Source organism: Anolis sagrei, chromosome 5 (genome assembly GCF_037176765.1).
Source record: "Anolis sagrei isolate rAnoSag1 chromosome 5, rAnoSag1.mat, whole genome shotgun sequence".
Lineage (NCBI taxonomy): Eukaryota > Metazoa > Chordata > Lepidosauria > Squamata > Dactyloidae > Anolis > Anolis sagrei.
The window spans coordinates 133781736-133795294 of NC_090025.1; the positions used below are offsets into that span (position 1 = coordinate 133781736).

General features: G+C 38.3%; 1 protein-coding gene across 10 annotated transcripts in view; it reads left to right on the forward strand.

The window, feature by feature from the left end:
• The window catches only part of DOCK4 (dedicator of cytokinesis 4), a 314593-nt gene that overhangs the window by 224091 nt on the left and 76943 nt on the right, over positions 1-13559 (forward strand). For all 10 annotated transcript variants that reach the window (XM_060777644.2, XM_060777634.2, XM_060777638.2 and 7 more), the window contains 3 exons: positions 7590-7684; positions 11581-11656; positions 13439-13539. In XM_060777644.2, coding sequence (XP_060633627.2) covers positions 7590-7684; positions 11581-11656; positions 13439-13539 — 272 coding nt within the window. The remainder of the gene's footprint in view (positions 1-7589; positions 7685-11580; positions 11657-13438; positions 13540-13559) is intronic.

Genomic DNA, 13559 nt, shown 5'->3' on the forward strand with positions numbered 1-13559 from the left:
GCCAGGAGGGAGAATGGCTGGGTACATGCTGGGTATGGCAGCCCTGGGAGGGGGAGGACCCAGGAGAGGGCAGGGCCAGGAGGAGCGAGGACAGGGCCCGGGTCATCCTCAGGTTGTTCCCCCGGCGTACGGATGGGACTGCTTGTCCCATCCTTATGCCGGGAGAAAGGCAAGACATGTGCCAACTGTCCCGATTCTCCTCCTCCCTTGATCCTTGGGGCTGATCTCTTGGCATTATGCTGGGGGAAGGGCGAGACAGACGGTGGCTGAGAGTAATCCAGAGGGCTCTCAGCTACCTTGTGCCTTCCTCGAACTGTCCTTGAGCCATCCTTCCGTCATAAGGATGGGGCTGCTTGTGCCATCTTTATGCCAATAGAAGGGTGAGACATACAGTAGTTAAGAATGATCCAGAGGGCGGGCCACCATGTCCTTGTGCCAAGAGGACAGGGAAAATTAGGAGGATCTGAGGTTAGCGCCCAGGGGACCGTATCTTGGGCCCAGTCCTTAGTTTCCCCATGCCTGCTTTAAATTCATATCCGCCAAAGTTAGTAGAAAATCTCAACCCTGCAGTGCATGCTTTCTCATCCATGTGGCACTATTAGTATGATGCATTGAACTATATGCTGGCCTTGGCTGTGGAAGATGCAGATACAAATCTCCACTTTGCCAATGATCTCAGCAGGACAAAGCAATAAAGATTCAGAATAATATCTGTGTTGAATTGGAAATGGCTGTAGAAATGATAAACAATAATTTACAGATTCATGCAAGCAGAGAGCCAAGTGATAACATTACAGCTTGGAAAAAATATATAGTTATGAAGGTATGTACAGCACAATACTCTAGAGGGAAGTAAAGAGGCAAGAATAACAGTCTTTTTATGGAAAAAAAAACCCCATGATGACAATGTTACCATTCTACTCAATATATTCCAAATATTATTTTGAGGAAATTTAGGCAGTTTTTAAAATGTTTAATGTATTTAAAAAAAAATCAAGAGTTAACTAAAAAGCAATATATGAGCAACACAGTATTAATATACCACTCTCTTGAATTATGAGTAATGGTGACTAATGCTTTTTTAATACGCAGCAAGGAATTAGTATCTTTTAAAGTAATACCAATAACCATTCTGAACTTGGGCAAGAGCACATTTGGTATTTATCCCCCCCCCCCTCGCAAAAAAAAGAAACCTCATGTTATTTTCACAGAATTTTGTGCATTGGACTACAACTCTGGAGACCAGGGTCAAATCTCCACTCGAGCATGGAACTCCCTGGGTGACCTTGGATAAGTCACATTTTATCAGAGGATGGCAATAGCAAACCTCTTTGGAAGACTTGCCAAGGAAGTTCTGTGATCAATTCACCTTAGGCTTGCCATAGTTCAGAAACGATTTGAACAATAACAACAGTACGGAACAGGTGTTAAAACAATGTAGCATTGCTATTTCTATGGTATTTCCCATCTCATGGCAAAGTTCTACACACACAGCTACCCCATCAAATGCTCCAGACTATTATTACATCTTGCATAGTATTCATATATGAATCAATATTTTGAGCTTCAGTGCTAGACTGAGAATACATGCACATATTCTGTTTGTAGTTCAAGAAACTATAGATCCTCGATATCATTCACTAAAAGCCTGTAAGTGCACAGTGAGTAGATATTCTCTGAGCAACTTGAAGCATAACTGCTATAGACTTTGCGTCACCAGACTAATTCATTATATCCATTATGATATCATGATTTTATTACAAGTTACAATAATATTGGATTTCTGCCATCAAGAATCATTCCAGCAAAGTTTTTCCCCTCCTGCTTTGTTTCTTGATGCAGAGACATTGATGTTCACACAACAGATGCACCACTTACTCTATTTTCAGTCTCTTAGTCCCATTATTACAGAAGCTAGCCCTGGGAATTATTTGTTTGGAAAGAAAGCCGGTTACATTATAGCTGGAGATGGCTGTTATTGTTATTATTAATATGATTATGTTTATTTATAACCGATTTTTTTCTCTTCACAAAGGAGACTTAGGTTCCTTGCAGTCATCTGCACAAGCCTGGAATTTTGGGCTTTGTATGTGTAACATATAGATCAATTTTTGTCTAAGGATATTAAATTCAGCGCAGCTAGCTCTCATAGTGGCAATAGCCTTTTCCATCTTTTGATGTTTTCAGAAATAGTGCTTCATAAGCTATATGGTATATCAGACTGGCTTCTTCTTCTTCTTCTTCTTCTTCTTCTTATTATTATTATTATTTCTCTAATCCACCAGCAACTGGTATTATAGTTGTGTCCATCAATTTCAGTTGTTTCTTTGTTTCCTGGAGACTCACCAGGGACTGGTACTTAGCATAGCAATGTTTTAGAATACATTTTCACAAATACTGCAATGCAGATGCTTCTATATGTTTCACTGTAATTGGTGGTATGCTAGTAACAAACATCCCTTGTGGTATAGATCTTGTTCATATACAAGGAATTTGTTAGGCTCAGTAACATAGTAACTGGGGAAAAGTTGGAGATACATTATGAATCTCTTTATTAATTTCTTCCTACATGTTGATTATATTATAGAATGAGTTTTGTTGCATTTAATTGTATGCATATATGAATTGATTATATAGTATTTTGGAGGTGAGCTGCTATGATCCATTTGTGACTCTTAAGTATTACCACATAATGATAGACTGTAGGGTAATTAAGTGAAAAGTTTTCCTATACTTTGTTTCATTTTCTCTTGGTTTTTGCATCCCTCTCCCACCCCCCATCTTCCCATTTTGTTTTCCCAGCCCATCTTCTTTCTCCTCCTTATAATTTAAATTGCATTATTAAGATGAAATGGATTCAGAGAAGAATGATGTTGTTGATACTTGCCATTTATTATTTTGAGATCCTTGGGTTCAGCATGCAAAACCCATGCTTTTCCACTGAACTTTGCAGAATGCATTTCTGATTGGGAGTGAGAAGAAAAAAATGATATGTTGATTCCATTGTACAGAGACTCTCAAAACTTTAAGATTAAGAATTTTCCACTCTGGATTCACTACCTGACCTTTGTAGCTATCCATTTATTGCTGTACTTGGGGTCTGTGCCCTTTAGCTGAAATAAATCACTCCTTATGAGCCTTTTACAAAGGAAGCATTTGAAGAATAACTGAAGTGCATGTGTTGGTTGGGCTGGAAAAAAAGGAAGATACAAATTATATTGAAGAGATTGTAGGATGAGATCCCTTGCTTTGGGAGAACCTTCTCCAACTTGATAGTTATCATGCACCCTAGACTTCCCCCTCATTCAGCCAATGATCACATGATAGACTTCGTAATGATTCCAAATTACAGAAAGGTGCCTATGTGTAATGGTGGTGTAGTGTTTTGAGCATTGGAGTACAACTCAAGAGACTACATAAAGATCCCCCACTTGGCCATGAAAACCCACTGGTTACTTTTGAACAAGCGACACTAACTTAGCCTAACAGGAAGGCAACTGGACAAATCTTGATAATAAAAAGTTAAGTTCACCTTGGTGTCACCATAAATCAGAAATGACTTGAAGGCACATGACAACAACAACAAAATATATTCTCCTGAGGCCAGCAGAGTGACAAGTCACTTCTGGTGTGAGAGAATTGGCTGTCTTCAAGGACCTTGCCCAGGGGATGCCCAAATGTTTTACTATCCTCTCATGTCCCCACATGGGAAGCTGGAGCTGACAGACAGGATCTCACCCTGCTCCCTGGATTCGATCCGCCGACCTTTCAGTCAGCAGTCCTGCCGGCACAAGAGTTTAACACATTGCGCCACCGGGGGCTTCTGGGCAACATCCTTGCAGACGGTCAATTATCTCATACCAGAAGCAACTTGCAGTTTCTCAAGTCACTCTAGACATGGAAAAAAGCAGTGACAACCTCCATATTATTCTCTGTAAATCCCATAGTTTGATGCAACATGAAGTGTTTGATCAGCAATGATAACTGATAATCGATGATAACTCAGCGAAATGTTGGCCACCAGACTGGCTTTTTCTAGTAGTTTTTATTGTATTAACTTAGTGTTTTAATTGTTTATAATTACTGTTGTTGTATATTTTACTATGTTGAATTGTAGGCATCGAATATGTGCCAGTTGGAAGCCGCCCTGAGTCCCCCCCTAGGGGGTTGAGAAGGGCAGGGTAGAAATGTCTGAAATAAATAAAATAACTGAAACAAGTTTAAATGAGTTTTTGTCATTCTAATACTTAACACTGGTGAATTAATTTAAAAACCTAACGTTCTATACTTTGTTTTCACCAATGCACCATTAATTACTACCATGTCCAACACCCCCTTGAAACAATGAGATAACTGTATGTACAGGAAAGCCCAAATGAGTGACAAAATAGAAAAATGAAGAGAGAGGAGGAGTAGGAGGAAGAGATGGATGGGGCAGGTTTTTTAAAGTTCATAGTTAAGTTGATATAATTTTCCTGTTGGTAAATTTTCCATTCAGGCTAGATCTACACTGCTATATAATGCAGTTTGAACTGGATTGTATGGTCAATGTAGACCCATATAATGCAGTTTAAACTGCATTATATGGCAGCATAGATTAAGCCATAGTTTCCCTGTTTTATTCCATGTGAAGACAACATGAAAGAAATCACAGATGTTAGAGTAGCCTTCATGATGAAAACAACATAAGGCTTCCTTACAATGATACTGGTCAGTTAAATCAGTATTGATCATAGAGATCGATTGCAATGAACTGCATCTTTCCTCTGAAAATTCTTTTAAAGATATGCTGAATTTTATGAGATTTTTCCTTAATACTTAACACTTTTCCCTTAAAGTTTCAGAGTTCACTAACCCCGTTTTAAACATGTAATGGGCACATAAAGAGAAATTGCATTTTCAGGGATCCAAAATTGGAAGCAGAGCCACAGGAATTCTTCAGTGTGATTACAGAACATGGGGAAAAGGTCAGCGGTCAGACTGCTGAAAATTAATCAAGCTCCATCTGGACAAAAAAAATGAGCAAATATTGCCCCCTATTGTTTACTACAGAAATCCTTCTCAAAGCAAAGCACACTAAGTTAAATTTTAGAGGTTAGGTACTGTGATTAAAACTTGGTTCAATTGCCAGATTTTTACTCCAATGTCGAGAATTACATGCAATAACTTAGTCTTAACTACTAAATTATAGTAGTTCTTTGTCCATGCCAAGCTAGTCAGACTATTACAAACACTATCCTTTCCTCTCTAGTCTTGATGAAAATTGCACCAATGAAAATAGTGTTAGTGGTTTCCTTCCAATGTAAACAGCTATTTCTAAGGGTCCAAATGATTACATGGCTTTAGCAACCGGTGTTTGCATCTTTTAAAAGCACGCATGACTTTGGTGCTGCTGTTGTTGAAAATAATTTGAAACTAGAAGAGCAAAGCTTTCTATAGTAATGTGACTGCTTTGTTAATTGTTTTTCAAATTTCATAATATCTATGTTTTATTTTTTGTTTTATCTTGTGTTGTGAACTACTTTGGTTTCCCTGTTGGATGAAAAGATGGGGATATAAGTTAAATATATACACATATAAATTATAGACTGCTTGAGGTTAAATTGTTCTAGCAGAAGTTTATTCTAAACCTGTGTATTTACAGCAAATACAATGTTCCATACTTCAGACTGTAGATGGGGGTCTAGACTTATTCTTGCTCCTGACCTGCCTCCGTAGTACTTGACTTATCTGCATTAATTGGACTCTTGACCTTGGTTTGTGTCCATCATTACTCTGACTGTGTGCTTCCATTGCCTTATTTTAGCCGGACTTTGAAAATATTCAGAACTTTTGTTTTCTTACAAGTAAATGAGGCCTTGGTTTACCTTGTCTTTGTTTAATAAACCTCAGCCTTGATACTGGGAGATCCTCAGACCACAAGGCCATCACTTTTGCTTTGTGTATATTTATCCCGGCTTAGATTGAACTCCCTGTAGTAATTGAGACTGTTTAAACACTACCATTGGGCCGGGCTTTAGCACAGTGGGTTAACCCGCCAGCCACTGAAAATGTTGCCGATCGAAAGGTTGGCAGTTCAAGCCCAGGTTGGGGTGAGCTCCCACCATCAGTCCAGCTTGTATTCACCTAACAGATCAAAAAGAGCAATGTGAGTAGATAAATAGGTACTACTTTAAGCACGAATGTAATAAAAGGGGGCCCATAAGAACATACCGGCAATTCAATCGGGTGGACAATTATGGACAACAAAGCTCCACGGAATGGAAGATGAAGCGACAGCACCATCCCATGGCCGAGCACAGCTCCTAGATGCCAGAGATGGAAAAAGATGGGAAAGCCTATAGCTCTGTTTATGTATTGTCTGTCCTTGTTAATTGTATATCAGCATTGAATGTTTGCCATATATGTGTTCTATAATCCACCTGGAGTCCCCTCGAGGAGATAGAGCAAAATATAAATAAAGTATATTATTATTATTATTATTATTATTATTACCATTGGCAAAGGCTCCATTAGGATACACTGTATCTCCCCCTAACGGTAGAGAATGGAAGACAAAGAATTATTACAACGGCTAATGAAGATCCATGAATCTGTTGAGATGGACAAGTAAACTAAGTTGATGAAGGGAAATATTTGTCCAACTACATGCAGGATTTGACTTACTAATTTACTAGATATAATAGTGAGGGGGGCATTTGTTGATTGTGGGTTTTAGGAATTAGTTTAATATTGTAGTAGGCGTTTTCGGACAGAATCACTGGGATGGTTTTGTGTCTTTTAATATGTATATTATGGAAATATGTTTTAATATGTGTATCCTACCTCTGTTTTTAAATTATGATGTGTTTTAGCAATGTTGTAAGCTGCCTCGGACCATGAGAGGCGGATAATAATAATAATAATAATAATAATAATAATAATAATAATAATAAAAGCCAGTAAAGGTTATCCCCAATGAAAAGGTCAGTAATGGTGGGAAAAGTTCAGTGAAAGTTTATTTGTTTGCTAGTCTTCCTCTGAAGCACTAAGCTGGGTCTATTTTGCAGCTTACAGTTTTGAAGAAATGATGCTGAGATTGAAGACCCCCCCCCCCCCCAAATGTACTGGTTATGTTTGGCTTTGCCGAATATGCCTAAATGTACTGGAGTTTTTTGGTAGCCAGATCCAGTAGAAATTAATCTCAAAGCCTAAAACCTATTTTAAACATGTCTGTTTATACAACTCCATTAGTTTAAAAATAAAGGTGTTTGTCAGGATAAAGATCCACCTATGCATTACCCTCCAAAGTGTGAAAAATTCTGATGTGTTGTATAAAGATAGGCTCGATTGAATGGCATTTAGTTTGTATCATATGATTTTAATAGGTTTTTTGACAACATGCTCAACTTTCTAAGCCTCACTTTAAAAGACATTAAATCATGTTGACATTATTCTGTTGCATTTTCATGCAAAGCTAAACCAATGAAGTTTTTAAAGAAGCCATTAGACAAACTGGTTCCCTTTTTCATTGCAAATTTTATGGTTTTATTGCTAATAAAATGTGTTGCCTTTCCCCTCTTGTTTAAGATAATTTTTTTTTGTCCTAGGATTTCTTGTTACAGATATTTACTGTCTTTCGAATATTAATACGACCAGAGATGTTCCCAAAAGATTGGACAGTGATGCGTTTAGTTGCTAACAAGTAAGACTGTTTGAATATAATTACAATTATAATCATAGAACCAATGTTGATATGTATGAGTACTAATCATTACATCTCTTACTGAATTGTTGTACATAGCATTTCCTTGCATAGGACTGCAGTATTAAAACATAAAGATAGTGGGCTTTTTGAAGCTCTTCTACATGCATAATTTGAAGTGAACATGCTGAAATTGATGACAATGAAAATGAAGATCTGTCTTTGTATGGTTCAAATTATATTGTCTGCTAAAATGCTACTGAAGTCCTGTATATAATTCTTTGCCCGACTTACCAGGCGAAGTCCGTTGCAGTGGGCCCCCCCCCTCCCACCGGCCATGCTGAAATGCAGGGGGCTTCTTCTTCCCAGAAGCCCCCTGCGTGGTGGGAAGTTGGTCCTGCCCTGGCTTCGGATTGGCCAGGGCTGGCTGATTCTTTCACCTGGCAGCCTTTTATAGGGCTGTCCTGGGCCTTTGCAGGCACCAGACCTACTTCAGCTTGACCACCCCACCCGCTCTGCATGCCTGTTTTATGTTTGGACATTGTTGCCATAGGTTTGGTTATTGTTAGCTTGTCACAATTTGGTTGGTGTGTGGTATGGACCCTGGATCTGATTTTCTTCCACCACCCCCCTATGGAAAGGGGGGGGGGACATCCAGTGGTACCGAGTAACGTTAGCCTGGTATTGTGCTGGTGACCCTCTGATGTGTATAATGGTATCGGTCAGCAGCGGGCTGACCGATCATGATCCAGAACCCATGCCACGCAGCCAACCCCTTTTGTTCCTGTAATCAATAAACAAGTTGTGGCCACTTTCTTCCCAACTCAGTGTTTGAGTCATCTTTGGTTTGTCGGCAGGAGGGGTGTTGCCCATCCACAAGCAATGGAAAAACCATAAGAGTATACCCAGATTTTGTGATCCCTCCCCTCTCAGTACCACCACAATTAGCAGCACGTTTGGAGAAATGGGGTGCAAGAAAAAGGCCTTCTTTCAACTTATGGAATTCCCATCCACCCTTGTGCAAAGACATTTTTATTCAGACTGGCTTTTAGCCATTTTCTGATTGCTGAGAAAGGGGCTTTTAATAGGATGTTTTTAACCCAATTAATTAATATTATAATTTGTTAGATGGTGTTTTGATATTCTGTATGGGTGTGCACATTTTTGTCTGTGTCTTAACACTGTTGTGAGTTAACTTGAGTTCTAGTTCTGTGAGAAAGGCAGCATATACATGTGGAATATTGAAATGTTGCATTAGTGTGTGAGAACCAGCATGGTATAATGGTTTGAACATTGGACTACAACTCTAGAGGCCAGGGTTTGATTGCCCGCTCAGCCATGGAAACCCACTGGGTGACATGAGCAAGTGATGCATTTCCAGACTCTGAAAAGCCTTGGTATTTTGCCTTAGGAAATTATTGGAAGGCACAAAACAATGATATATACACACACATACAGGGTGGACCAAAAGTCACAAAGGGGATTCAATATTTATTAACTTATTTATTTTGTTTTTGTTTTTAATATCATGGCATCATATACAGTATATATAGGAAATTCCATTCCATTCCATGTAAAATTTTGTAAAGGTTATTAAAACATCAGCTGCTTTTGTGACTTTTGTCCCACCATATATATACATATGCACCATTCTACACAATGCATCTTCTTATGAGCTGTATTTCTCAGGAGAAAAACATGATCTAAATAAGATAATAATATGAATGAATTTGGTTCCCATAAATATATATGCCATGTTACACATTCCATCATTTTTGTGTAAATGATATCACCACTGAAATAACATCCATAGGAAGGACAGGTGTCTTATTCAGTCTGTCTCCTTGGTAGAGATGTAGCGAAGTATTTTACCTTCTTGCATGGAGTAATAATGCACCTTTGACTTCCATATTGATTCTCCATATAAGGAGAGTAGGCTGCCAGAAGTCTTGTTTAGTCAAGAAGAGGTTTCATCCCCATTGCTTCCCAGTGGACAATGCAAGGCAGATCTCGCATCTCAACTGGCAAGATTCATACTTATTATTTAGGGACAATAGTAATGGGCCGAGTATAGCATACCATCTGCTTTCCCTGATGATGGAAATTGCAAAGAACTGCTAGGATTGGCCTTTTCTCAGTTTCAAATTAAGAAAGTCATTGAAAAGAACTTGAGTCAAGGTATCTTGCAACAAGTCCAGAAAAAGGACTTGTTGCAAGATACCTTGACCCCAGTTCTGGAAAATGTAGGATATAAATAAAATAAATTAATAAACTGCAAGAAATGAAAAAAAAATGAAAAGGAGCTCTAGCCAAAGGAATGGCATCATTGAAAATAATTGTCAAAATAACGTGAAATTTAAATATCATAAACAACATAATGGCGCTCCATGCAGTCATGCCGGCCACATGACCTTGGAGACGTCTACGGACAACACCGACTCTTTGGCTTAGAAACAGAGATGAGCACCCCCCCCCCCCCCCCCAGAGTTGGACATGACTAGACTTAATGCCAGGGGGAACTTTACCCTTTTACCTTTAATCAACATTTTGTACTTTGCATGGAATCCCATTAGCAGCCGGTGGAATGATTTTTATATTGGTGAAATACGCTCACTCCTAGATGTACCCGCTACCACGCTGGCTGCCATGTTTTGAACTAATTGAAGTTTTGAACTTTTACAGAGGTAGCCCAACTGCAGAAATCCAACCATGAGGTTACAGCGTGTGCACTACCATCTTTAGGTATTCCAGTTCTAGGAAGGGATGCAGTTGGTGTATCGGCCAAAGTCTATAATAAGCACTCCAGAACATTGCCTCTGTCTATGCTATATCATGTTGAAAAGTCTCCATAACATTAAATATATGGTTATTATTCTAACACATCTGTAAAACATAAAGTCTAGTTACGAATTTTTCAAATTTAAATCACAGCTTGTTAAACCTGGAAACAAATATGTTACTTCTTGTGGATCCTCCCTTTTTCATCCACCATAGCATTCAGCTGACTGTGTAACATTTTTGAAATGCTGAAGGGACAGCAGAGACGCCCATACCTGCCAGTTCTGTGCTTCAGTTTTAAATCGGCCTTTTGATAATATCTGGCAAATTAGAGCCTGAGATCATGCTTTGGTATTAAAAATAACAAATAATTATTCCTAAATACATGGGTTTGAGAAATTAGCATATTGGCTTTTAAGGAACAAAATTGGTTATTTCAGGTAGGATTATCAAGTCAGGACTATCCCAGAACTTGAAATCCAAAAACTGGATCCTTTGTGATATCACAGTGCAGAAGCTCTAGTTATTCAATTAATCATAGCACTTGAACCATGAACCAGAATTGCCCATAGGATGGCATTTAAACACCAAGTCTAATATGCACACGCGCGCATGCGCGCGCACACACACACACATTTTAAAGCCGCAATCTCATCCTACCCTAAGGGTCATCCTACCCTAATCCCTACTCTAAGGGTAAAGGGAGGGTGTCAAAGATCTGGGATTTGTGGCCAGAGCCTAACATCTGGGAAATCTAGAGTTGGAACAGACACAAAAAGCATTTTCAGGTATTTATTGATAGCTTTATTCCATTACTCTGATTCATAAATTCATTGAAGTGAAAATATGTATTAATCAGCAGTATATCATATGCCACACCAAAGAGCTAGAAGCAAAATACACATCACAGCATCTGGTAAATTGTTTCACAAGACATTAAGGATTTTATTATGTGTCATTCATCTTGTACTTTGCAGTTGGTTTTGTTGCCTGAATAAACAATTTTCAGAATAAAAAAAGAATATCAACTCACATAATGCATAGATTTTGATAATTTAGTCACTATCCACATTGCATTGTAATTCTTTTAACTTTTAATTCTTTTGTTTTTCTCATAGTGTTATCATTACAACAGTGTTATATCTTTCGGATGCCCTTCGTAAAAACTTTTTAAACGAAAGCTTTGATTACAAGGTAAGCACTGATAATTGCCCCGCACTATGGATAACTCTGTCTCTGAAATGTTTCTGTCTGTTTCTTCCATTCTGCCATGTGGTCCCTCTGTGCTTCAAATGGATTGGTCCCTTCTACATTTCTTTGGCCATATCATGAGTCAGTAGAAAATATGATAATGTTTGAAATGGCGGAGGCCAGTCAGAAAAGAGGAAGAGCACATTACAGGTGGAAGGAAGGCAAAATGAAGGGTCTTCAGGGTGGTTGAGGATAGGAGGTCTTTGAGGTCTTTTATTAGAGTTGCCCTAAATTGAAGTTCTTGGAAGTAGCTAACAACAACAGTTTAATCTCTTTCCCGTATCAGAAATGGCACTGTGTTAGAGCAAGAAGAACGAGAGGATCATCCTCTTTTGCTATGTAGCAGCAGATGCACAATTTGATTGCAATATAGATATAGCTATGTGTCTCCATGCAAACCATCTGATACAAATGGGCCCTGCATTGATTGAGTGGGCATTGCAGTGGAACTCACTTAGCTCAAGAGATACATCCTAAATCAACAGTGCTTAAACACTTCATTGATGGCAGTGGTGCTCCTGCAAAAGTGAAAATAAATCCAGGAATTGTTGTGCCATAGTTGGTCATAACCATTTTGGAGATCATTAAGATGATTAAGTCTATTCTTACAATGTCCAGTGGAAATGTTTTTTATGCTTCCTGTGAAGGTTACTTTGCTACTAATTTACCAAAGGAATTTTTGTATACTTTACCTAATCTCATAATAAACGTGTAGAGATGAGTAAATTAGCATAGCCCTGTGTCTTTTCTCCTAGAATTAAGTCAATATATGTTTGGTTGGAGAGAGTGCTTACTTCTTAATAGCTAAGCTTAAGTTTGCAGTTAAACATGTATTTCTCCATATGATAAGGATAAAAGGGAATGCTGCTTGTCAGTTTAACCCTAACTACTTGCTAGTGCATAATGAGTTAAATTGGATGAAGAGTGAGAGAATCATGCAGATCATTCCTTGTACAATTTGATTCCATATTCACAGGAGATACATTCCTGAGCTTATGAAAATAGGAAACAATGGATAACTGCAAATCTTATTGAAATAATTACTTCTGGCAGTAGTTTCCATAGGGCAGTGTTTCTCAAACTCTGCTCCTCCCAGGTATTTTGGACTTTAGCTCCCAGAGTTCCCTTCCAGGAATTGTTAGGAATTGTGGAAGTTGAAGTCCAAAATATCTAGAAGAGCAGAGTTTGAAAAACACTGCCATAGAGTATCCTTTCTAGGAAATTGCTAGGTCTTCTAGAGCAATTCTAGGGTGACTTTCAGTGGAACCACACTATAGAATTGTCTGAAAGATATAGAAAATTCCTACTGGTGAAATATTTTGTTGGATGTCGGTAGGTGAAACCATGGATATTGGTTGTGTGGTTTATATATTATGAGACATAGCATCATGAATTAATTTCTGTTGTGCTGGATCACCATAGCTAATAAGGATTCTGAAATTTCCTCCTGCACTGATATCTTAAAGTTTCATAGGGGAACAGTCATGTGTGTTTTATTACAAACCTGAGTTAAATGAAGAGCTTTGTTGATAATAAGAAATAATTACCTTGACAGCATCAGACTGTTCCTAGCTTGTAATAACATAGACATAAAGATACAGCAACTGTAGTTTTGGTGACAGTGATATAAATTGCTTTGCACTCTGAAAATAAGTAACCACACTATCTGTTTATGAATAGTGTCACAATAAAGAAGGAAAATTACCCAATTTAATTTGCTTTTAGATATGGGATTCCTACTTTTACCTTGCTGTCATTTTTATAAACCAGTTATGTCTGCAATTAGAAATGTTCACACCTTCTAAGAAGAAAAAGGTATTGGAAAAGTAAGTATCATTATTGTCTC